This window comes from Augochlora pura, chromosome 3 (assembly GCF_028453695.1).
Source record: "Augochlora pura isolate Apur16 chromosome 3, APUR_v2.2.1, whole genome shotgun sequence".
Classification (NCBI taxonomy): domain Eukaryota; kingdom Metazoa; phylum Arthropoda; class Insecta; order Hymenoptera; family Halictidae; genus Augochlora; species Augochlora pura.
Genome location: NC_135774.1, coordinates 18,167,393 through 18,191,121, shown reverse-complemented (window position 1 = coordinate 18,191,121; position 23,729 = coordinate 18,167,393). Strand labels below are relative to the sequence as shown.

Genomic DNA, 23,729 nt, shown 5'->3' with positions numbered 1-23,729 from the left:
GATCAACTTTTGGTAATTTATATCAATTATACGAAGCAAGAAATGACATTTATTATTATGTTCTTCATATATTGTCGCTTGCATAAATCAGTGAATTGCGCGTTATTAGATCGAACTCCTTTCATTAATAAATTTATTATCTCTGGCTTCATAATGTTTAAAACCATTCTCGTGTTCTATAGATTTTCGCTTAACAAGTAACGCTTTAATAACTAACTCCGTAACAAACGACGCCTCAATAAGTAAGTTCTTAATAAATAACCCCTTAATAACTAAAAGTTTTGTTATAGATATAGTGCCGTCGATAAATTGCAACGATGCGCCGCTACTATACCTCATTCGTGATAAAACCTGCAGTCTACCAAACGTCTACGAACTTGAACATTCTACCACTGATGGCGCGACCGGTACTAAATCCGGTTTCATATTTGAATTTCCTTGACAAAGGTATTCCGGCTTGAATTACTGCCACAAGTTTATTAGGGTAGTAATTTCTGTTTATAGAGGGTAGGCACATTTATTACACTGATTATTATACTTAACAGCTTCCAGCAATTACCTCTTGAAGTAATCGCGGCACTATGCCAACGCACCCTGCGTTCTCCTTTGTGTTTCTCCGCTTCCTTAAAGTGGTCGGAATCTCTCGTGGCGTTAATGGCACGTTTTACCATTACGTCACTATGCGACTTTCTACAAACTGTTCGCTGTTATAAAAATTCTACCGACATTTAATCACGTGAAAGGAATCTTGTGAGCCTCGGTGTCGCGTGTTGATACGGTAGCGTAGCTCTCGGAAAAGGAGGAACTGCATCTGCGGGTCACGCCTCTCTCAAATCTTCAAGTTGTCTTCGCTTTCGAGCCATTTATCGCTGACAATTACGTCTCATTTGTCGCGCGATCTTCGAAATTTTTCGCTCTCAGCATCCGACCACACTTCTCGAAGACCAAATGCCAGCGATCCTAACTCGATTCGATCCTTTAAACAATGAAATATGCGACATGCTACGGTGTCGCGATCGGCAGTTTCGCGTGCACCGATCCAATGCGTTCGAAGCTTAAACGGCAGGGGGACACGGTGCAATCAGTTTTCACGGTTGAATTTACGTTCTGGCGACGACCGTTTTACTTTCTGGTCGCGAGACGTTCTACCGTAACTCGATTCCCGCGCGTGTCCTTTTCCTGCTTTCCCTATCCGTTTCCCGGGACATTGGCTCCACGATTAGGCGGCCGCAACGATCGTAATGTTACAGCGGAGTTACGCGAGCCTCGTTTCCATGGGCACCTCGGTTCGTGTTCGACGGGAGGGGTAATCGTCGCGAGCCGTTACTTTGATGGGACTGGACTTCCTTCGACAACTGACGCTAATAATGTCATTTATTTGCTCCGTTGCGACCCACGGTAATTCGAGCAATGGAGAAAGATTGAAAAATCGATATGTTTCTTATCTCTTTTTATAACGTAATCGTGATCTAGGGTCTTTATTCGTATGCAATGAATTGGAATAAATGCAAAGAAGTAACCCACGACACCCAGGAAACGCGTTAGTATACACAGCAATCTCCTTACATCTGATTCTTCAATGTATTTCCACATCATGTCGTCGTGCTTTTGTTACGTACGGACCCGTTCATGCCGCGTTATTTTTCAAACTCTGTATCCCTCGAAATTCTTATCTCCCCTGCAGCGACTGTTAGGCGGCGACCAGCGCTTTTCCATAAACAGAAGGCCCCGCGCGTCGCGGCACCATCCCACGCATCAGACTCCCACGAAACCACATAGCGATAGAAAAAAAACACGTAGACGCATTCCTGACCCCCATATTCCATCGAATTTCGGGGTATAAAAGGGGCACGTTTTCTTCCTTCACCGGGCAGAACGCAACTAAAGTCGGCAGGGTATAGACTACGTATAATTCTCGTCAAAACTGTTAGGCTGTACGAATCCCCGCATTTCTCAGTGCGTGAAAACCGAGAATACCGGACTTAGGTACCGCGTTACACTTTCACACTTCAACATTTGTAATAGACTCAGTTCTCTGTAGAATATACTTTAGTATTTTTATACTGAATCTTAGAGTCAAGTTTATTCATCATCCACATCCTTTTCTCCCAGTTGCTAGTATCATATCCACCACGGTGTACCTTTGCGGCTCGAGGTACACCAATTAAAGAGTTACGAGGCTAAATATTTCTTATTCCTTATTCCGCTCGTAGGCCCTGACGGTGAAACAGACGTCCGCTCATCTACGAGTACCTTCCTGTGGGTCCCGGTGGTGAAACAGACACCGGCTCGTCCACACTCTCCTGTCATTGTGGGTCCCGGCGGTGAAACAGACGTCGGCTCGTGTGCAATTGTTCAATCCTTCTACCCCCGATTCCACAAATTAACGAATCCTCGGTCACGCACGACTGCCCTAGCCCTCGGCTCGTAACACTTTTAATATCGATTTATGCAAAGTTCATTGCAATAAATGCAAATGCGAATGGATTATTTAATAGTAGTTATTAAACACTCATTATTTTGATTGTTAAACGGCTTGATTGCTTATCATATATTTAGTTTCATCGTCTCCAAGTAACACATTTATTGGGGACCTAATATACACATTCGATTATCTTTAATTTTTTGCATCAGAGTGGTGTCTTTCAGACACCATTAAAATTGTTCTATCACGTTCCAAAATAATCTCTATACTAACAAAGTTTAGATTTAAAAGATTATTAAAAATGTAACTGTTGGTGCGGGCCACAAGAATCAATTTTATATGTGTAAAATGCACTTCGTCACATAATATGGAAATGCTATTAGCCAGAAATGTTAAAGTATGTTTTCATTCATATAAAAGTCTGTCGATCTTTGCATTCTCTTTAAAAAGTCTACCAAGGTATTTAGGTCGAAAATTAATTAATTTAAAAGATTTGTTCCTAGGCCCCAATAAAATCGAATCTTTCCTATGACCGCGATCAAACTCTTCGTTACGATTTTCCGAAAGTTTTACCAGTTGCGAACTCGCGCGATCACAGGCCTCTGCCAGCCGGGGCGCTTCTCGCTAATTAAAGCAGCTCACGAGCTTCTCAAACAAGCTAATTAAACGAGGAACCTGGTGGAATCGTTAACAACGGCTTAGAACTGTTCCAGGATCCCGGTCGCGAACGACGCGACACGGGCAGGGACAGAGACAAGGTTCCGCAGGCTAAGTGAATTGTCTTGTTTCCGCAGCGGTGAACAAAATGGCGGCTCCCGCAGGACCCTTTCTTTTTCGCTGTGGCCACGGTTTTGTTGTTTTTCGTCGCGAATCCCGTTGCGTTCAAACATGTTTCGCATTCCAGGAAACCGGAGGAGCCGCTCTTTCGCATCGCGTTCCAGGATTAATCGCTCGCGGAGGCGTAAATTGGTTCCGGTTTAGCCGGAGATTCCGTTTTAATTTATATGCATCGTGGACAACGCTTGTCCTCCGGGGCTTCTGTCCAGCTGGACAGGGTGCTTTCGACTCGCAAGGCTGTACGGATCGTTCCGAAGCAGGACCATTTTGTTTAATCTCGAATTTTACCCCTGGCAAGGTAGAGGCTTTATGGGAATTGTAATTCGTTTGCGAATAATATAATAATTTCGTTTAGTACTATTCGATTTTAAATTAATGCTTTTATTAATTAAAGCAAGTATGGAATACATTTTCTCTTTACGAGACGATTGTTCTAACTGACGCGATTTAGCTCAATAAAATAATAGAATCGTCGGAGAAGACAAAATGCATCGTGAAAAATAGAAAACTGTTTGCTAAATTGAATTTTTATATATCATTATTGTATTAAATACGATATTAATTAAAATACGATAAAAATGTCGTCAAAGAGAAGCTATAAATTCTTCGAATGTCACGCTGTGTGTTATAATTTTCAATAATCATATTCTCGATATTATATTAATTCAACATTGTTTTTTAGTGTAATGGAAATTCGTGGCCATCATGGACGTGTGACCCTATATTGATTCAAAAGCGATACTCTTCGCGCTCCGTAGAGGTGGCGCACGCGCTCCGAGGATCGGAATCTGGCGCGTCGGCGTTCAAAACGGTTTCGAATTTTAAGCGAACGCGTTTCTCCGCTGGTAAACCGCAGCATAATTGCACGCATAAAATCGATACAGACCGAGCGTATATCACGTGTCGACAATAATGCACACCGCAGCGAACGAAAATAAAATAGCACGCTTATCCTGCGGCTGGGATCGCAGTCTTGAACTATGCAGCTCGAATACCAGTGAAAGTTTGAGGCGTCGTTGAACGAATTCCATTTTGCGCCAACGGAGAATCACCTTCTGCAAGATCCAGCTTACTTCCAAAACAATTGTCAAAGTCTTAAGGGGGTGTGTTCTAGCGCAAACCTTTGAAACAGTCGATGTTTTACCTTTTTTTATTTTCTTGTATAATGTAGAACTTTATTTCTATTATATGTATTATAATATTTTAATATAGAATTTTAAACGTATAATTTGCAAATAAATTTAACGTTTCTATAGGTTAAAAATGAGACTATTAACTTTGCAGTTAGAGTGTTTGAAATTAGCAAAGTTAATTAACAGTGATTAATATTATATAACACTATATAATATACATAATACATATTATACATATATGATATTAATGTTAATATAATTTCAACTCTTTTAACGTAACAAATTCGTAAATGTGCTTGATACATATAAATAAACCGCGGATATTTCAATGGAAAAAATGTTTCTAAATTCTTCGTGAAACGAACTCGAGAAAATAAAAAATTAAGACTGTTTACTCTGTAACACCCTCTTAACTTGTCCACGCAGATTGCCAACCCCACGTGTCACGAGTTCCTTCCGGAGAGATCAGCGAGTGCCACCCACGACACTCGGTCGAGTAACTGACCTGTCGATGAACCGATGAATCAGATCCAGAGAGATCGATGAGATAACCCGTCGCGGCAAAAAGCACCGTCGTCAGTCAGAAAAATGAAAACTTTCTAGCTGAACACGCTGCGCGGTAACGGTGCCGCAAGAAATGGAGTCATCATCATCATCATCGGCGAGCGAGCAATCTTCGCCTCGAGCGGCCCTGAATGGAATGGTCGCGTGACGCCGATGAATATGAATTCGTCCTTCGCGCCACAAGAAATTGTAAAAATCGCGGTGCAGAGAGACGAAGTAAGAGAGAACAAGAGAGGGAGAAAAGGAGAGAGAGGGAGAAAAGGAGTGAGAGGGAGAGAGGAGACTTTTCTATAAATTCGATTTTTATGTCCGGTAATATTCTCGGCATTTAAGAATTGTAGATGGGGCATACGTTACCGACTGATTCGAACGGCAAAGTGCACAACCCCTTGGCATTGAACGACTCTGTGCACACAAGAAGAATGTGTCCTTATCAAGTATCGCCTTCTACCTCTATTCTCGGCTAAGTAAAACGAAGAACTCCATGAGCGAATCATTATCTTGTCATTTTGACATTCGAGCTTCCTGAAAAAAATCGGCGAAGAAATCGCGGACAATTCGTGGACAATTAGGCGACCAAAAACCGACAAAAATGTTAAAAAGCATTTAAATTTTTATATTATACAATAAGACATTGCATATGTGTGCTAACGAACATCGAATGATAATATAATAATTTTACAAACATTTACAGATTATATAGAAATGCCTTGTGTTACAAATTAAGACGTCTTAAAGATGTCCATTTTAGTATCTAAGACTTTTAGATATAAGTCAGACGTAAAGCACAAATCTTTATAACGTTATTATAAAAATATTGCTTATTCAATGTGAAACTCAAATTAATTGATTTTCAGGTACGGCCGACTGCGCCAAATAAGGTGGCATCACGGCTCGACCGAGCTAAATCCATCTTCCATTTTTGGCGTCCGCGAAAGGGATTCGAAGGGAGCAGCGGTTACTCGGGAACAATCCTCGGATGAAACTCAGTGATCCGGCGGATCGCTTGTTAATCGGTACACCCTGTAGGGATGCGCATCGGGTTAAGCGAGCCCGAACACTGTTCATTCGAACATGTAGGTGGACGAGTGGCAGGGCGAGGAAGATGGGGGACACGAGGACGGTCCCCGTCGGAGGACGCGGCGAGTCGTATTGGGGGACCGCTTCCCTGCAACGGAGCGAGTCGAGGAGTCGTGCACGCAAGCCGAGAAGACGCGGCGGAAGGAGACAGTGCTAGGTCATGTCCAGAGGCGGCGTCGCTCGCATTGGGCCCGGTTGCTCGTGTTGGCGGTAGTGATGGGACCGACGGATCCCGACGGATAGATAAGGATCTAGCGAGTTATGAAACTCCCGTGATCCTGAGTCAGCTGGGACCTTCGAGTTTTCTCGATACTTTCTCAAGTCTAGAGACATTATGATAAGAAACCCTCTAATAAGGGCGAAGTAATTGACGCCATTTCTTAGCACAGCTATGTGTAATCCACAGTCGAATAAAATAGCATGAGTGTCGTATCACCCTTAGACCATACATAGGATGTCCTAAAAGTTGCTTCAGGAACCCCTAGTCTGCCAATTTTGGCAGTAGAAACTCTACATAGACTCTGTATAACTGCTTCTATAACTTTTTTACCGAAACTGTTGAGTCGATGATTCTGTTTTAAGATGATACGTTTTTATTAATATAAATTAAATTATACAGGGTGTTCCTGAAGTGAATTTACAAGTGACTACCAGGTGACTCTACATTGAAAAGTAGGAAAACATATAAAATAATTTGTTTTTCCTTTGGAACTTAGTGTTTCAGAAAATCAAGTCTGAAAATTCGCTTCATACATTGCAAAACTTTCAAATACAATTTTGCCGAGGGCTATGTTCCAAAGAAAAATCAAGTTACTACATATTTTCCACGTATTTTAATGATCAATCTGCTGGTATCGATTTGTAAATGCCTTTTACGGACACCTTGTATGTTCCTCGTGCTTAAATATGGCGCCGCCAATCAGAATAGCAGTTGTTATTGCACGAGTCTTATTAGAGGGTCTATGCTTCGTCAATGAGAGTCTCGATGGGAAATATAAACCTGAAACTCTACCTTTAGATTCACGAGGTACGACAGGCTCGAGTCAGTAACCACTAATCACGTAGACAAAGTAGACGTAACGAAATCGGGTACACAAAGTCCCATTATTATGCTTAAGAAATACGGTTTCGAGATCCTAGCTTCGAATCGCTAAACATCTGCCCTGGTGCTATCTTCAGTGCCTAATCACTTGACCATTGCCGGGTAAGTCGTCCTTAAGGAAAGTTAGCAATCGGGCGTAACTTCGATTAATTAGCAGCCTGTAGTTCCCGTCCGTCTGGTCGGTGCGAACTTGACACGGTGACATTTCGAGGAGTCGAAAAAAGGGGGTGAACGAGCAACCGACACCGACCGCGTGTTGTCTCCATCGCTGATCAATGGGTCTTTCTACCTGCCCGGTTTAACCTGCCATCCTCGAGCAGGGGCGCCCCTGCGAGGAGGCTAAAACCAGGCAGGTAGGAAATCGGTTGGACTGGCTAGGCAGCGAGCGGCATGGAGAGAAAGAAAAGCAGAGAAAGAGGAGAGAGAGAGAATGAGAGAAAGAGAGTGATCAAGATAGAGAGAGAGAGGGGGGAGAGAGAGAGCGAATGAGAGAAAGAGAGTGAGCCAGAGAGAGAGAGAGAAAGAGAGAGAGAGAGAGAGGACGAGCGAGAGAGAGAGAGAGAGAGAGAGAGAGAGAGAGAGGACGAGCGAGAGAGAGAGAAGGGGAGACAAAAAGAGAAGGGGCTCGGTTCCACCGCCACCGGTGCTCGTCTCTACGTCTCGCGGGTCACTCCATCTCGCTCCCGCCGGGCCCCGGGGACTAAAATTCAGGACAGAGAACCGTCCGGTTAGTTCCAGGCTGACGGCAGGGAACGCGCGTTACCGCGAGTTGATCTCGGCAAGGTGTGGCGGCAGTGGTTCGTCCGAAAGAGAGAGGAGAAGATCGGGGCCCGTCGAAACGGGCGTTCGACGCGCCAGTGGTGGGAGGAGGCGGGTGAGGCGAGGGGCCTAGGGCCCGCCAACAAAGGACAGAGAGAGTCACCGAGGCCTCGACCGAGCTGTGTTCCGTTTCTCCGTCTCGCTCTCCTACTCCCCGACGCTCTTCGGCGCTCCCCTTCGTCGAGCCCCTCTCCATCTTTCTTCGTCCCAGCGGCAGGCCTCTCGCTCGCTCTCCCACGTCCGCGTTTCACTCGGGCTCTTCGCGGAGGATCTCCGCCGTAAAGTCAGTATCCCGTGATGGTTGGGTACGCGCGATACTACTCGTGCCGCGTCGTTGACAAGTGAACACGCTCCGCGAGCCCAGACGCTGCGCTTCGCACGCTGCTGCCTTCTTCTGCGCTCGTTCGTTTCGTTGCCAATTCTGCTGGCCCTGCCGCACCGCTTCGATCGGGCCCCGCGAGCACGCTACGGAGCCGTCGAGACCGCTGGGATCCATTGGTGACACCTGGTCGCCGAGGGACGTCGGGTGCGTGGAAAAGTGCTCAGTGCCCGCGCAGCTGTCACGCCGCGAGTCTCTGCTCGCATCTTTGTCAGTGGTGCCGCAGCTTTTCTGTGTACGTATCTGTAGTTGTTTCACCTAGGCGCGCGCGCGTCCACGCGCAAACTATGGGACGTGGTGCGCGAACTGTGTGCACCAGCTCTAGCCTCTCTCGAGCTGACGAAGACCCCCAAGTAACATGCCCCGAGACCCGTTGCCGATCAACGGCGTTTCCAGTTACTCAATTTCTGCGAAAAACTACGCGACGCGGATTACACGGACTCATCCTCTTCGGAATCACCCTGCTTTTCTGTGTTCACCTGTTCACCGGCTGACTTTTCGGCCATTGCTTCTCGCTCGGCCACCATGAACCCTTCAATGGCGGAGGCCGGGTCCGCCGTGACCCGCAGAGACCGCCAATTACTCGACGCTATCTTTGGCTCTTTGCTTTATTTATTTAATTTGTTCGTGTTAGCCCGCTTGGAAAGTCCGTTTTTCAATCTTTAAATTGTTTCACGATAAATTGAATGAAGTGGAAGCCTCGAGTATCAGAATCTATGATAGTCGAACTCTTTGATATCATCTTATCATGTTACGTGTATAGGTATTTCTATTTAGGGTGATTCATATGCAGCGATGTTTATTGTATAGATGAAGAAAGATTTAATGTGTTACTTTAATTACGTAATCGCATTGTTATCCGAATAAATGGATGTCTGTTATGAACTCTTTTTGATACAAGAGGAACATGATGTAACCACCTGTTTTTACTGAAAGAGGTTTAAAGGGATGTTCTTCTCCCAAGAAATTTTTAACGAGATAAAAGTTTCCAAGCATTCTCTTAATAAATGTCGGCTAAGGGGGTTAAATTTTCTAGGACAGGATTGGATCCTTTACACTTAAATGGTCACTCTGAAGTACAATTAGACATTATTCTATGACGTTGCAGAATCACTTCCACGTTATCGAATTTCTTTATAGTTAAAGAACTATTGTGTCAATCAGAACATGCATAAATTACACATGAAATACGAAATAGAATATAAAATAGAGAAGAACTATTAAGAAAAATCGAGAGAACTATTTTGAATTTAGCTAAATAATAGTAATAATAATGTAGTTATTTCCGGAATAAAGACCTTCACTTAGAAGTAAATAATAGGGTGAAAACGTAATAACATACCGCTGCCAGATATGTACACAAAAATACCTAAGTAATCCTAAATAAATTCTGTCGGAAGATACAACGCGTGCAATCATAATTATATCTGTTACAATACCGATTCGCATTGCAAATGAATCAATGCACTCTTGTTAGTTGTTTACGCGCTTCACCCAGGAAAATACAAAGCCGGCTAAAGAACACGTTCAGCTTGTCTCTCGAATGTTTATCGGGTCGCAGATAACCGTGCGGTTTCCGCAATACTCATTAGAATTCTTCCATTTCGCACGATCGTGTGTGCAACGACCGCGTAACAATCGACAGCCTGCTAACGAGTATTGTGATCGCAGGTGAGAAAGAGTAGAGGAATGTCTCGACAATGCAGGATAACGAGCAGATGATTCGGTAGCTGTAAATGTTTTGAAGTAGCTGGATCAAATTCAGCGGACAACTGTGAACTCGAACCGAGCCGTGTTCGCACACCTTTAAACTGATTATGTCATTAACTATTCCATAATACAGTTCCATAATAATTTAATAGCAATGGCTTCGCCGATTTCTGGGAATTCTTAGGCTCCCTTTACACCTTTAAAAATTAAACACTGTGTGCGGCACGCTTTTCGGCACTGCATTTCTATTCCATCATTTTTGTTGCAATTATATGGCAACTATTCTCTACTAAAATTATTTTCTTTTACAATGTTCAACGGGAGAACGAGCTTGCTTTTTAAAAAGATGACTGTTTCTTACGGTTCGTGCAATTTTCATTTCACATAAATAGTCTACAATTTAGTATGAAGATTAGATTTGTTAAATGAATAAAATTATCATTATTATCATTATTGTCATCACCATGCTTGACTACACTAAGACTCGCAGGTAAAGAAAACCGCCCCTTTCGACGCTGGAAAAAATCCTTTTTCCCGAATAGCTTATGGCGCGTCAGCGCTACTTTTCTTCGCGCAAGGGTTGCATACCTGTATCCGGCATCGATAGAAGTGATAAACGAGCATCGAGCGATGAAACTCGATGTTAATTGCCTCGGCGAGCGCGCGCCAGTGATGAAAGCGGCAGATTTGAAAGTGGTAACGTTCAGGTCGCGGAGGATGTAATTGTTGCGTTCGATCGAGCTGCGCTCGGGTAATTGTGTTTTCGTAATGTCCCGATGCTTGTTTTCCTGCAACGGGCCGGAGGAAGCGAGCGACACGAACGACAGAATTGTAAAATCGTTGCTCGACCGTTAACGAATGGAAGAGGTCGAGAGCGTTCGGTTGATCCACAAAAAAGGAGCATTACTCTCGCAGCTGAGCGGTGTGTCGTGTATGTCGGTAAAGTGAGCCTATTGCATATTTACGGGCACACGCGAGCATATAAGATTTCGAAAGACGTGTAATGCATAAATAAAGGGAGCGAAGCCGGCCACGATCCGCTTCGAGAAGATAGCGTACTATCCTCGGATTTATCGTCGCTTCCGATATCGTCTCGATTATTATTATTATTACTATTATTATTATTATATATTGACGAACTAGCTAGAAGTCCCTTTTATTAATAGTTTAAATATAGGAGTCCGTGGTGTACATTGTACGAATGTATTGCTAGCAATAGATACTGTTGTCGGTAATATATTATATGATATATTATTATATTACTGATATATTAACCCTTAGCACTTGAGTGGCGCCTCTGAGGCGCCAATTAAAATCGTTATATCATTGCCAAAATAATTTTGACATTATTAAAAACCCTTCTATTTAAAAGATTGTTAAATTACTAAGTAAAGTACAATATAATATACTACTGTGAACAATAAGTAAGGTGCATTTCTTTATAAAATGTAAATTCTTAATTTATTCTTACAAATCAATTTCATCCCCTTCAAAACAATCACCGTCCGATAAAACGCACTGTTGCCAACGCTTTTTTCAGTCCTCGAAACAGTCGGAATAGTCTTTTCCGGTATAGTCTTCAAGACCTTCTTCGATTCGGTTTTTATCTCCTCAATCCTGTCAAAACGGCGTCCCCGCATTGGCCTTTTGCGTTTGCGGAATAGCCAGAAGTCGCACGGAGTCAAATAAGACGAATACGGTGCTTGCGGAACGATATGAGTCGAGTTTTTGGCAAGAAAGTCGCGAAGAACCAATGCAGTATGACATGGTGCGTTATCGTGTTGACTTTTGGTTGTTTACAAAAACACGTGTAACTCGGAGATAATTAAACCTTTTGACAAACAGACGCTTGGCAAATGTTATAGGCAGTCCTACCAACCTAGGAAAAAGAATAAAAAAAGAATAAATAAAGGATTTACATTTTATAAACAAATTCACCTTACTTTTTGTTCACAGTGTTAAATATAAATATAACTATATAAAATGGAAATGCAGCTGGTTAAAATAGCTATTTCAGATCTAGGCTTAAAATGGCTTCGAGTGCAAAAGGTTAATAATATATTGCGTAACATTATATACGATTTTATTAATATATCGGCAATATATATTATAAGTAATATATTATTATTATTAAACTGAGAATTTTATGCGTTTACAATGAAATTACTCTTAATATTTTACTAGCATTGTTAAGCTTATCTTCAAATTATGAAAATTATTCAAAGTACAAATACATTTTTATTGCTAGTTCATTTAATTTTCATTTCGTACAGTTGAATTGTATAGTATCTATTTTGCATAAGAACTTGCAGTTTACTTGTCACTTACTAATCAAAGAGTTAAATAGGCTTTGGACTATAAGATACAGTGCATACCATTATTTAGTTAGAAAGTATATGGTTTTCGTCGAACGTATAACCTCTCCCTCTTTCTCTCTCTCTCTCTCTCTCTTTCTCTCTTTCTCTCTCTCTCCTTCTCTTTATGACTAAGCAGAATGTCGATTCTTTAATTTTCTTCGAGTAACGAAACAATTAACAACGCTTTCCCCGAGATCGCGTGCAAGATACTGCACGCGCACATTTTCTTAGAAAATTGGAGCAAAATGAAGAAAAGAAAATGACTATTGATTTATCGAGTTGAAAATAAGGCGAAGCTATTTTTAAATTTTACACATGTTTGCATTGTTCTTTATATTTCCTATTTATTTTTGGTATGGACACGTAATATTTGCTGTTATTACTTATTACTGCGACAGCAAAATCGGGGAAAAAAATGCAAGTTTTTGCGAATTTAATAAGAAATGTAGTAAGAAATGTATTATTCCTGACATTTACAAACATAAAGGAGGGATGTTTTTGTCTGTTATTGATGCCCTTCGATTAACTTTTCAATATTAAATGTTCGCGTATTTAGATCACACACGTATAGAAGCTTACCTTTTTAATTATTTCAGATATTTATTTCACATAATCTAAAATTCCTACGAATAAATTAAAGAGAATTATTATTCTAGGATTACAGTTAAAATTATTCTAAATTTATTACTCTAAAGCTACCACTCTAAAATTAAAATATAATTTTAATGTTAATAGTGTTAATAAATTAAAGAGAATTATTATTCTAAGATTACAGTCTAAAATTATTCTAAAATTATTACTCTAAAGTTACCACTCTAAAATTACAGTTATTATAATTATTATTCCAAAAATACTACCTAAAATCGTTCTTTCACATTCCTACTATTGTAAGGAACTTGATTAAAGGAATATTGTGAACTTTTATTACATAACGAAATACACAAAATGACTTCTGTCCTCACGTGGCGTCACCGAGAAGTGCCGCCACGTAGCACCGCCACGTTCCGTTCTCGCTCGCCCGATCGATGATCCTAATCATTCATTTGTTTCTGACACACAGCCATGCATTCATGTTCATCTTATTACTATACATTCATATAACCGCACACTCCTTCTTACATACCATACAATCTCACCCATACTATACACTTACACTATATATTTCTTTATCATCTACTCGCTGCTCCTGCACACGTTTCATTTCCTTTTGCTTCATTTCAACTCATAATCAGAATTCGTCCATATATAAAATACGACAAAAAATATAATAAAACAAGTTTTCTCAATGGCCTTGGTCGCGAACATTGCGTTGTCGTGGTAGCATGATCGAGGATTCTGAGAAAGCTGGCATTGATCTTCGAGGAGGCAGTTTCCGATTCCTAGGACGTTTTCGCTTCGAATACGATGAGATCGACGCCGTTCCGCGCCGCGCCGGATCAGTGGGAACCGATTCCTCGCTAGACGGGTAACGTAGAAACGGGTTTAAGTGTGAAAGTAATTGAGGAAGTGGATGAACAGACAAGCTGCTCGTGTTCTAAGTGAGCCTGCGAATGGTACCAACGTGTGTATGTGTGAGGCTCTCGCAACACGCTGGAAAATCGGCGCTGCTGGGCTCGCGGGAAAAGTCACGGGGACACCTGGACAACCGGAGCGATAAAAATCGACCGCATTATGCAAACCTCCGATCCATTTATCAGCTCGCGCTGATCGATTTCTTCTATTTGTTGAACAAATCGTAAAAACGACTATATACTGATCATTGTAACTTCAATAACTCGAGCAATGATGAAGACTTCGAGCCAAAAGTTTGCTGCAGTTTGTGCATTTAATGACGAAGAGTATACATATTTTCTCTATTTTTATAATGTTTAGAATACCTTTCATAATTCTCAATCTGAAAGTAAAAGTAATGATTGACGTGAAACGAGATAACGTAAGAAATCAGGATTTTTTCCAAAGAAATTTAATAATATATTATCGTACACAGCTATTAATAATATACTATAATACACTACTACTGTATCATTTCTATCCATTTATAACGTAGAGGACTTTGGATTATCAAAATAATGATATTTTACACTATGACACAGTAAAATATAAATATTTTACTCGACACTAATCAACTGATTAAATAAAATATTCCGAACTATGCCACAAATATCGTCAGTGCTTGTCAAATTAAATACTATTTGAAGTATTGTCTCAAAAAATGTTTTACAATGTGTCAAATTTTTTCTTTTTCAAAACACATTCTTTTGAACGAATGAAATATTGGCTTTTTATAAGCACATTTCTTCGAGCAAACGAATTATTTCGTTTTTCGAAATAAATCCTCTCGAACAAATAAACCACTTCGATTTAAAAAATACACACACGACCTTACGCAGAACATCTATACACACCACCTGCCATTTAAAATGCTGTTTGAACCGGCTCCGAGCATGATCGACCGATTTCCTGACGCCAATCATGTCGGGCAACGAGATATTCGCAAGGTTGATTCCGAACGATAAGGAATCTGACGTCCTTGTTGCTTCGCGGCCAGTATCGACTTACAACGAATCGAGATGGCTTGAAAGCATTCGGAAGGGTCGATCTAGCGATTCGGCTGCGAATCACGTAAATTCCCATGCCGGTGCGTCACTTTTACGAAAATAAGGATGAGGTAAACGGAGCCGGCTCTGTTGGCCAGGGAGTGGTCCCACGGCACGAATAAAAGAAAAGTTCCATAAAGACCCGCGGTCTAGTGATTACAGGCGGTTCACCCTGTGCTCGATCGTGAGATCCGTGAATCTAGCTCGCTGGAAGAAGACCACGCTGCATAATAAAAGACGGCGCATATCTGTTGCAGGGAGCGAGTGATGGCTCTGCGTCTGAGGAGCAGCAAGGATGTCAAGAAGAGCTCGTACTACGTGTGGTACTTGGGCGCGAGGGAGGCCAAGGGGGTGGACGCGATGTCCGGTGCCATAGCTTACCTGTTGGAGCGGGAACGGCTTCAGGAGCCTTTCAAGGTCACGCTGCAGGTGAGCGGTACCATTCCCGGGATCCGGTTTCTGCCCGGCCACCGCCGAAAATACCGCGAAAACAAGAATTAATTGCGCCGGCTATTATGAAAGTCGCCTAAGTCGTATATTTCCCGTTTCGAAATACTCCGCGGAAAATTATAGCGTGGACAAATTGGATCAGATATTAGGCAAACTTTGACCGACGATAACTTCGCGATAGATTGTCATCAGACTATGACTGTTTTTTAAAAATTAAAGCTGGCAAACTCTACTTTAAGACGATGTTTTTCTATTTGAAGATTCAATGCACTCTCACCGCTGAGATTATTTAAATACGAAGTCATGTTTGTCGTATTGAAAATTGTCAAATTTAACGAAACTTAAATTTAAGAAATTATGTACGAAACTTAAGCCGTGATAGGACGTTGGACATAAAACCGAGAAATACTATCTTAAAGAAGAGGTTTCAAAGTTTAATTTCAAATTATTATAAAATGAAGCCGCCATTTCGAATTTCTATCGTGACATTCGCTATCTGTATACTACAGATATCATGCAATTGTTCGAACAATGAGAACCTGCAATTAGAAACAGTGAAAAGTATCTACTAAATCTGTTGAAAAGAAATAATTATGATGATGATAATTTATTTATTCACGCGTACGCGTAAAAGCTCTCCGTTACAAAGGAATAAACGAGATAAATGCGATGTTATATAGCCGTCGTTTGAGTCAACACAAAAATCGTAAAAATAAATAAATATTATAAAAGGTAAAAAGTAAACTAACGACAACTATAGCGTGGATAATAAGTACATAGTACGTATGGTATGAATCTGCTGAGCGACGTCTGTCCTTTGTATCTGCTTTCTAATTTAGCATGAAAATCTGCAGTCCAGTTTACAGCGATCACGAAAAATCTGAGTCACACAAAGTTCCAGAAAAACTTGACAAAATCGTGACGTTCAGTAAAAAATTACCGGACTACTGTGTTTTCACGCTCGCGAGAGCGCACACCATTGCTCCCGTCGACAGCCAGCAGTGAAAGCAGTCCGCGGGTCGAATAAAAATCACGAATTTATGACCTCAGCCTACATACCGAAATTGCCAGGCCTCGACCTGCTGCGAGCGAGAGAAGCTTATCAGCGGAACCGAGCGGCGAACGCTCGTAACTTTACCCTCGAAATTGTTCGGACCCCGGACGAATGTACCCTGGCCCGGGATTTGACCTTCTCGCCACCCAAACCCGTTCCCGCGATATGCAGATTTTACGCTCGCCGCGATTTAACGAGGTCCGATGGAAATGCCTCGAATGCCACTCGCGGTTTTCTCATTCTCATTTTTTGGTGACACTCGAGGACACGCAGTGGGGTGGATCAAGATATTCACGGACATTTTGGCAAAACGTCGACTTTCTCTTCCCGCTGTTTGATTAATTCTTTTTTCAAATCCCCCCCCCCCCCCCCCCCCCTCCCACAAAAAACTAATGTTGTTTAATGGCGATTCGAACGAAAGCGAAGAGACAAAGTTGGACATTTTTCAAGATCGCATTTAACAAGAATTTGGTTACTTTTTTAAAATTATACCGTAAACCCAGGTGAATACTTCTAGTTAATTCTTCTAGACCTAATGAGCATTATTTCACGGTAAAGAATCATACTTCAGATGAATGATATTGCAGGATTGAGAAAAGAAAGTTAAACGAAATAAAGTATTTTAAGTGTTGTCAGAATTAAAGGAGTAATATATTGCGTATGTAACGTTTATTAAACAAAAAGTATACAAAATATACGATATACATAAATATTGTATATTTTTAAAATAAAAGATAGTTTGTAAAATTAATTCAGATAATTCCATTAGATGTCCATTGTAGGTCTGTACGTCTTAAGCCTTAAAATGGACGTCTTTAAGACATCCAATGCGTAATGTGTGTATTTGTCGAAGAATTATCTTTAATTAATTTGCGTTGATACTTCGTATCGAATGCTTAATCTATAGTTAAAGAGTGGCTGTTTTAGGAATATTTTTAATGAAAATTTCATTGCCATATCCCCAACTGTTCAAAAACTACAACAACATAACGCTGAATTCCACGAGGTTGCACAGGAATAAACGCAGCGTGATTTTAAAACAAAATTTCGTATTTATGTATTATTGTAAATAACCATATATAGAGAGATCAAAAAGGAGTTCGAAATGTAGAAAGAATGTACAGGGAATCGTGGTTCAACCGTGCAGCAAGGATTTTCCTCTGTTAAATGCATTCTTCCTTTTACGATTCACGAAATTTTCACGCTGCCCGCGTTTTTTCAATCCAGACTGCAGTTTGCTGCGTCCGGTCGGCCATAATGCGGTTTTTCACTGAATTAATTATCAATAGAACTGGTAATTGGCAATGATACGTCGGTTTGTTAGGAACATATCGAGCAACCTTCTCGTAGTACATATTTCATAACAGCATTAACAATGTTAACCGTATAGCTCCGCGTTCACGAGTGACCGCCTGCCGGCTCTGGCGTTGAAATCTCCACGCTGTCTGCCTCGTTTCAGGCAGCGCTTCGCGGCATTAAATGCGCTTCAGCCTGGTCTTTCACCCAATTACAATCCGCAATCGGCAGTTGCAATTAATTAGCGCCGGCACCTACATGCGAGTGAAATTCTCCACCTGGATCCTAGTTTATCAATTCTTTTATAGGTACACCCCGACCATAAGTTTCCGAACACTTACATATTTGTGAATATCGGTCAAATATATCTTACCAATAAAGTTTATTTGATTCATTAAATTAATTAATGATATTGTTGGACGTCAATAATATTGCGAGCAATATTTATTATTTTATATTAGGCAACATATAACTATATGATTATACGATCAACAAGCTGCTACATTGCATTAGCAAAAAGAGGTGTTATAAAAATATATAGTAATAGTAATAGGAATGGGTGGTATACAAATATAAGTGTTTTCTTTGGTTCAAGGGTGTGTCAGGAAAAATATATAAGTTACTTTGAGTTTATAATAATTCACAATATTTCATAATTAGAACTATCTTTCTATTATTTGTAATATTTTTCCTATTATTCCTAATCTAAACCAAAATACAACAGCACATCATATTTCCATATATCCATATAAAAATAATAGAAAACTTAACAAAACAACATACCTGCACATTCTTATAGAAAATAGAGATATACAAATATTAGAATAATAGGAAATATAAATATACAAATATATACTTAAATACTAAAAATAACAGAAATATACAAATATAGTCATAACTCATGTCTATAATCAGACTGCCGCACAAGTGTCTAGAATCCCATGCTCATTATTAACACGTTAAAGGCGGGAGTCGTAGTACTACGATTTATCTCGACTGTAGCTTAAAGACGGGAGTCGTAGTAATACGACTTGTCTAGTGTTTAGTTCTTTTTTAATTTTTCTTGTAGCTTTAAGAGTTTAAATAAACTTTTTTAAGTCTAAATTTTTTTATGAATACACAAAATATCGCCCGCTTTAGGACGAAAAACGAGGCGGGGTGGTCGCCGCGTTACCTAGCATACTTTCGTCAAGATACCCCGCCTTTAACGTGTTAACACATTGTTGACCGGCAATTTTACACTGAATCTATCTCATTCGCCGGCTATTATTAGTTTGGGAATGAAAACACGACTTAACTCGTGACCGGTCGATAATGTGTTAATACAAAGCGCCTAGACATTCTCGATGAGCTCCTAGAGTCAAAATGGATCCATTATCGCCATGAAAGAGTTAATAAACGGGCCCGATCGAGTAAAGCGCCGATCGAGCCACGAGATCGTGGCCGGGCTAATTAAACAAGCGCGATAACAAATTCGCTGACCTGAATCTTACAGAAATGAGCGCGGCCCCGCCGATGCAACCGGTGCAGGCGCGCGTGCTGTTCGATATGGGAAAGAGAAAACGGAAAACGGACGACACCGAAATTGTACCGCGACCGTTAAGCAACGGCGTTTCTTGTTGCGCGTGTCGATCGAAATTTCCGTGGAACCCTCGTGTCCCATGCCTCGTTACTCGCTATTCCACACGCATCAGACAATTTACCTGCACGATAACTGCGAGAGGAAACGAATGGATCAGTCGTTTCAACCCGTTCTGGTCCGCGAACCTGTCGTATTCGTTTACCTCCGAATATAATCTCGCTCTAAGACTGCCTATTAGGTTCGAAAGGATCAGTAGAATGCGATTTTTATGCAAAATTTATATACAATCTCATTCACAAATATAAGATTTAATTGTTCAATGCAGAATTGAATGCAAAATTTTTATTATTCGATCCACGTTTCTTTTAACTATAGATATTATATAACAAAAATCTGTATATTATTCTCTTGACAAATATGATATTTGATTTTTAAAGATATAAAAGATATTTTCAATTGAAGAGGGTAATAAATAAGTTCTAGTCTTTTGTTGTAATGAATTGTCGTAGTGAGATAAATTCAACTTATTCATTATTTTAAATATTCGCATAGAATCGAATAAAATCGAATATAATCAACTGTAATCGAATAAAATCGATTAAAAACGGATAAAATCGAATATAATCGAATATAATCAAATAAAATCAACCAAATAACGGATCAACGAATAATAAATAACCACAGTAATAATTAATCAAAATAATGAATACCTAGAATAATAACTAAATAAATAATTATTTATCCGCAACATTTATTCAAATACAATATTATTCGAACAATAGCGTACAGTGGCGCGCACGCTGCAGAAATTCGAAGTCACTCGGTCTCCGGAAAAGGCAATTTCCAAGAGACAAAAGTAACTGGTTCGTTCCGCGAGTGTTGAATCGAAAAGAAAACACACAGCCGAGGGAAACAAAGGCGCCCTTATCAGTCAGCCGGGATCTTAATGGATGGGTCTTGAGGCGGATTTAGTTGGCTCGCGCCTAAAACAGCGAACTATTGCGAAATCCCCCCCCCCCCCCCGGGGGGGGGGGGGGGTTGGGCTAATTATTGTGTAAGTGTAATTGCGAGAGTTGCGAGAACGCGTGTCGCTCGCCTTGGGAATATTTTAGCGCCCCGAATTTCGCGCGGGGCTTTTGTGCCGTCTTAATGAACCGTTGCTGGTCGGAGAGCGAGGCGACGCGACAATTGTCCGCGATCTCCTGCGGTCAAAAACCGCAGACGATCGTTCGTGACAACGCCATTTTGGAGAACGCGTGCTGCTATTGCTGCTGCTCGCCGAGATTTTGTAACTCGCCGTGGAGATTTTCCTCTGCCGGTTGAAACGAAAGTCGAGTTTCATCCTGCAGGCGTCAACCTTTCCATAATTTTGTAATAAATTCGAAATATACCGCAGCTGTTTTCTCGTCAGAGAAACAAACTCTTTTTTTCTCGCTTTCTCCGAAAAAGATTTATGCTCGAGCGTCTTGCTGCTCTACGTGGAACCGAAAAGGAGTCATCGACAAATCGCGGAGCTATTTTGTGATCACTTTGATCATTTATTATAACTGCATTTCGATCTCAATATTCGAATTTAAATATTTCGAATTAAGTATTCAAATAGAACACTTTGAATTCAGTGTTCGAATTTCATGCGTTATGAAACATGCCGCGCAACGTTTCGAAATCGGACCGGATTTCTATTTTTCCGTCGACCTGGAAGATTCTCGGTGTACCACTTTTCATCGTAGACGATTCGAAAAATCCAAGGTACCGCCGAACTATCGGGGCCCAAGAGTTTCTCGAACGCCTCGGGCGAATAGTTTATTCGTCGATATGGTCAGCGTACGGCCGAGCCTAAAAGCAGGATCGTAAAATAGAGAAAGTGCTCATTTTTGTAATGCCTATCGTGTTCACTTTCATCGTTCCGCCGTTATTATTATTTGCTTTCGAAAAGGAAATTGCGTTTTTACGCGGCAAAAGGCGGGGACACCGAGCATTGTTCTGCGATACGACTTTCTTTCTTAATAATAAACCGGCTCTATTATCGTAGGTGGCCACGCGTTCCCGACCAGTAAGCATCGATCGCTTCGCTTCACCGCGACTTCTGCCTACCGTTCATTCCATTTAATTAACGATATTAATAGTTCCGATATTCCCATTGCATTCGGACATCCTCGTTATCGCTCTATTCTGCGATTTATCCGCTGCAAAATTCTTCTGTTCGAACCGCTGGTGTAAATTACGTTTTTATAGAGCAAATTACAACACCTCCCGTAGTCACATTTACTAGATTTATTTGCGCATGTCTCTCAATAACGTTTAAGAAATTGTTGGGTCGAAAAATGGTCGAATTAAAAAGTTAATGACGATAATATCTTTCAGCTTTTTCCGTTTTATCATTACTGTTCTTTATTTGTATTGCTATAGGTTCTGATTTGTGTTCTTATTAGTTTTCATGTGTATTATTATTATTTCTTATTTGTATTATCATTGTTTCTTACTGCTATCATTATTGTCTTTTATTCGTATTATTATTGTCATTCTCTTCTATTTACATTAACATGGTTAACACTGGTTAAAAGACTCTCACAACTCGTTTATCGATCAGAAAATTTTACCTGAGATTGACTGATCGACGAACGTCACAACGCGACGGCCGCGGTTTCATTGAATCTTGTGTTCTGATCGCCAGGTGAGCAACAAGGGGCTGAAGATCATACAGACGGTTCACCTGGAAGGCTCGACGAGGTCAGCTGTAAAACATTTAGTGCCAGGACACGCGGTGCTGGCCGCTGTGCAAAGAGAGGACGTTGTTGCAGCGACTCTTCTGCTTCCGAACCCGGCTACCAACAACCCTGTCCACGTGCACGCTTATAGGTTACTATCAACACTATTAATCATCGTCGCGCATCTCTACATGCTGTCTGAGATGTTCAAATCTTGATAGGTCGCATGACAAGCGAACAACATTGTTCTTATTATTATTACTATTATTTATTTATGAGATATCAAACTCCTTCAAATCGTAAATATAAAATGCAGATAATTCGAAAAAGAATGAATATCGTAAAGTGCAAGATTTAACCATTTACACTCGAGGGGTAACGGAAAAGCGTCACCAAGAATTAGCGTATAGTTTCTCGAAATAATTGTCGCACTATTAAATTCCAAAAAGCCGACAATATTATTATTATTATTATTATTATTAGTTTATGAGCTACTAGACTCTTTAAAATCATCCGGGAAAAATGAATATTACAAACTGCAAGATTCAACTCTTGTTATGCATTGGAATGACAACTTGAAATTACTATAATATTTCGAAACGATGGCTGCATGCAATTCTATTGATTTTAAATTTTTATGTTCATAAAAATTTGATGGACAAAATGTAAATACTGCAAATCGATGGCAATGTCTTACATTATGATACAGTCTTTTTGCAAATCTTATGCAAACAAGACGAGTGTCCAGCGAGTGTTTGCCATATTGATCCGCGATCGATATTAATTGTTCATCTAGAAAGTTATGGGGTCGACTTTGAATTTTCGTGGCACGTTCGAACGACAGATTGCGGCATGTAGAACGTTCAATCTACAAAAGCGGGAGGCTATGGGTGTTTCTTGGTTCAATTAAGCCTTCAGCGATGCTTTGTAACCCGCGAACAGTTCGCACAACCTAATAATACGTATTAATGCTAATTAACGGCGAATTATACGTCGGAGTAACTGCATCGCCTAGATTCCCAGACGGTTCATCGCGCGACGCGTTCATTTGCTGGCAGTCTCGTTAGCCGGGCTAACTCGTTAACGATACGTCTTGCTGCGGTCATTTGGTTTCTTTTTTCTGGGAATTAAAACACTTGATACTTCCGTATCATAATAATGCTACTTCGAATTGTCAAAATCGAGTCGCTGTAATGTGAAAATGTCCAGACATGAACAACCCCTAAGGAAATAGCTGAATATAGTAGTTGTCACGGAACCGTTGTGCCGCCAGACAGTCGACAATTGAGATCGAATCGCCGAGCGATCAACTTGTATTGTTACGAAGAACTGTATCATATTAGATATTCAGAGCACAATTGTAAATAGTGTAAACTATGAAGAAAATGCCGCGTCATGTAAAGCATGGAGCCGGCAAAATACGCAACAATAATATAGATGAAGGGATTGCATTTATTCCAATATGCTTGTATATATTTATGACAATAGTGAGTAATTTAGTTTTAGATAGTAGAGAGAATAAACGAATTTCAACATATCATTGCACCACTTTCAGTCCGATGAAATAATTAAAATAAGAAAATGCTTTTCATTTAGTTCTCATTTCTTGCAATTGACGTATCAGATTTTTATTTCG

At 40.6% G+C, this 23,729-nt stretch overlaps 1 protein-coding gene across 1 annotated transcript in view; it reads left to right on the top strand.

Moving 5' to 3' along the window:
• The first annotated feature begins 8,453 nt into the window (after positions 1 to 8,453).
• Positions 8,454 to 23,729, top strand: part of LOC144478884 (uncharacterized) — a 32,778-nt gene continuing 17,502 nt past the window's right edge. Inside the window, exons 1-3 of the mRNA XM_078197237.1 lie at positions 8,454 to 8,574; positions 15,261 to 15,432; positions 22,060 to 22,244. Of these exons, the coding sequence (XP_078053363.1) occupies positions 15,271 to 15,432; positions 22,060 to 22,244 (347 nt within the window). The 5' untranslated portion in view covers positions 8,454 to 8,574; positions 15,261 to 15,270. The remainder of the gene's footprint in view (positions 8,575 to 15,260; positions 15,433 to 22,059; positions 22,245 to 23,729) is intronic.